At 45.9% G+C, this 3,417-nt stretch overlaps 1 protein-coding gene across 1 annotated transcript; it reads left to right on the top strand.

Annotated features, from left to right (window-relative positions):
* The first annotated feature begins 1,792 nt into the window (after positions 1-1,792).
* On the top strand, positions 1,793-2,752 carry LOC101683266 (olfactory receptor 1052-like). Its single transcript, XM_004777655.3, has one exon. The coding sequence runs from the start codon at positions 1,793-1,795 to the stop codon at positions 2,750-2,752; it is 960 nt and encodes a 319-aa protein (XP_004777712.3).
* The last annotated feature ends 665 nt before the right edge of the window (positions 2,753-3,417 follow it).

Genomic DNA, 3,417 nt, shown 5'->3' with positions numbered 1-3,417 from the left:
AGCAGTCTTCTATTCATATATGTTAACAAGGTTTCTCATAACTTCCTCCTTTAGGTATGAAATATTTGTGAGGGATCTCTGCTGTGAGTGGCCAGGTACTTAAATAGATTCTTGTGAGTTGGACAGACCCTCCTCAAATTGTCTGTTATTATTAGGTATAGAGTATCCTTTTTCTGGACAAATTCACCTGGATTCTTTTTGTGGTGCCTGGGGCTACGCTTGCACAAAGACCCATCCCCAGGCAGCAACTTCAGGGAGGATGCCCTCACTCATTGTCACCGTCACAGCCAAGTGTGATCTCTGAGATCTTCCATGCCAAACCTTGACTTGCCCATGAGGAATCAGAGAAAGGAGAATTGCCCGAGGTAACAGAGCTGGAACTAGAAAGCTGGTCTCTATCCTGTACATATTACAGCAGGTGGGAACAAAGGTGAGGCTACTCCATGTTCTTCTGCGAGGAGACACCACAATTCCTCCTTGTCTTCCACATAAACCATTTGACGTGGATGAAGGGATTAGTGAGGTTTTCCTAGGACTAATTTTCAGGGTGTATCCCAGATCCCCAAGAAGGTGGGATATGAGGGGCAGAAGAGAGAGAGATGTATGGGGAAGAAGGAAAGGACTATGGGCATTTCCAATACTCCTACAGATAAATATCTTGGAGGACAGTCAAGCAAGCACTAAAACACTATTTCCAAGCTGATGGTCTCCCAGGTAACATTCAACTTGATAGATTCTCAGAGGACACAATGGTTACTATATAGAGGGGATGCCCTGAAGGAAGTTTAAATACGAGACAGAATGAAAACCCTTACATGCTACGCCATGAAGAAACCTTGGAAACTTTAAGTGAAAGGAGCCAGACACAAAAAGCCACTAATTGTATGAATCCATGTATATGAAATGCCCAGAACAGACGAATCTAAAGAGACAGAAAGTAGATGAATGATTTTCAGGAGCTGGGGGAAGGGTAGAATGGGGGGTGCCTACCAGTGGCCACGTGGTTTTCTTTGTTGGGTGATAAAAGTGTTCTGCAGTTAAATAGTGGGGCTGGTTGTGTGGCCAGTGAATCATACACTTTATTTTTTTACATATTTTACTTATTTATTTATTTAGCTGTCTAACTATCTAGCTGTTTGTTTGTTTGTTTGTTTGTTTTAGAGAGATAGAGAGAACCCAGGGCAGGCACGGGCAGAGGGAGATAATCTCAAGTAGACTCCCCATTGATCACCGAGCCCAACATGGGGTTCAATCCCAGGACCCCAAAGTCATGAACTGTTCTGGAATCGAGAGTCAGACGCTTAACCGACTGAGCCACTCAGATGTCCCTAAAATGGTGAATGTGAATTATATCTGGATTTTTAAAATGAATGAGAAAAATGTCAAATCTAGTCATAAGCATATGTATAGATACAGGCACTAGAAATTGGGGAAGAGGCCTCATAATTCATTGATCACTTACTGTGTTCTAGACGTTCAGATATTTTACATTCCTTTTTTCATTTGGGCCATGCAGCAACCCTGAAAATTAGGCATACTTTCTTCACTTCATGACAAGAAACCTAAAGTGCATCAATACAGCTTATCCAAGGGGACAAAACTAGTTAGTGCTATAATCAGAATCTGTCAGGCTTCCCAGTTCATGTCCTTTCCACTATGCACCATGCTTCCCATTAGCATCTTGTGCAAGAGGCCTTATACCTGCTTATACTCTCCCTCATTGTCCTATGCACCGCAGTGGACATGCTCAGGTAATTCCCATTTGAGTGATTATCACTTGTCACCTCTGCAGATGACACCTGGAGAACTAGCCCTTGCCAGTGGAAACCACACCCCAGTCACCCAGTTCATCTTGTTGGGATTCTCCGGTTATCCAGATCTCCAGGAGCTTCTATTTGTAACCTTCCTGCTCATTTACGTCATCACAGTGACGGGCAACCTGGGAATGATGGCACTCATCTTCACGGACTCCCGTCTCCATAGCCCCATGTATTTCTTCCTCAGCGTCCTCTCTTTTCTTGACATTTGTTACTCTTCTGTGGTCACACCCAAGCTCTTAGCCAACTTCCTGGCCTCAGACAAGTCCATCTCTTTTGAGGGCTGTGTGGTCCAGTTGACCTTCTTTGTGGTGCACGTGACAGCCGAGAGCTTCCTGCTGGCCTCCATGGCTTATGACCGCTTCGTGGCCATCTGCCAACCCCTCCGTTATGGTTCGGTCATGACCAAGGAGACCTGTCTCCAGCTGGTAGCGGCTTCCTATGCATTCGGTGGTGCCAACTCTGCTATACAGACTGGGAATGTCTTTGCTCTGCCTTTCTGCGGACCCAACCAAGTAACACACTACTTCTGCGACATCCCTCCCCTTCTCCGCCTGGCTTGTGCCAACACAGCCACAGCAGGAGTGGTCCTCTACATCTTCTCCGCTCTGGTTACCCTTCTGCCTGCTGCAGTCATCCTCACCTCCTACAGCTTGGTCTTGGTGGCCATTGGGAGGATGCGCTCAGCAGCTAGACGGGAGAAGGCCCTCTCCACCTGTGCCTCCCACTTCCTGGCCATTGCCATTTTCTATGGCACTGTGGTTTTCACCTATGTCCAGCCTCATGGGTCCACTAATGATACCAATGGCCAAATAGTGTCCGTGTTCTACACCATCATAATTCCCATGCTCAACCCCTTCATCTATAGCTTCCGCAACAAGGAGGTCAAGGACGCACTGAAAAGGAAGCTCCAGGTCAGTATCTTTCCCTGCTGAGTGCTGCAAGGTTATTTGTTGGAATGAGGAAGGCAGAGCCTCTTCCAAATCACACTGTGAGTTGACTGAATGGAGAGCAGCCCTGGTTCTGAAGGAGGTGCAAGAAGTAGGGAAGGAACAGCAAATAGCATTCTTAGTACAGAGAACTGAAAATCTTAAAACCATCTTCATATCCATTATGGTGTTGAATGTTTGCATCCATATCGTGAGGCAGTCCTTGTTATGATGATCTTGTTTTACAAACAAAGTGACTCAGTAATAATAAGTTACCTAAGGGCACCTGAGTGATTCAGTCGCTTAAGCAGCTGCCTTCTGCTGAGATCATGATCTCAGGGTCCTGAGATCGAACCTAGCGTCGGGCTCCCTGCTCCGTAGAGCACCTGCTTCCCCCCTGCCCTCTTCTGCTGCTCTCCCAGCTTGTGTTCTCTCTTTCTCTCTTCCTCTCTCTCTCTCATAAATAAATAAAATATTTAAAAAATTTTTACCTAAAACTATACAGTGAGAGAGTGAGTATTCAGTGTCGGGATTTCCCTACCAAAACCAGGGATATCTCTTCCACACCAGAGCCACGAGCAGTTCAACACAATTTCCAAGAGACATGGGACAAGGGGCAGCAGAATCATTTCTGTCTTGTCACTGACTTAAGGAAGTAGGGGTAAGCTATG

Source organism: Mustela putorius, unplaced genomic scaffold (assembly GCF_011764305.1).
Source record: "Mustela putorius furo isolate JIRA1106 unplaced genomic scaffold, ASM1176430v1.1 tig00000127_pilon_pilon_pilon, whole genome shotgun sequence".
NCBI lineage: Eukaryota > Metazoa > Chordata > Mammalia > Carnivora > Mustelidae > Mustela > Mustela putorius.
Note: the sequence above shows the minus strand (reverse complement) of the source record. Positions and strands in the feature narration are given on the sequence as shown.

Bases quoted from the DNA above. Each gene is read 5' to 3' on its own strand.
- LOC101683266 (XM_004777655.3), top strand. From the start codon at position 1,793: ATGACACCTGGAGAACTAGCCCTTGCCAGTGGAAACCACACCCCAGTC.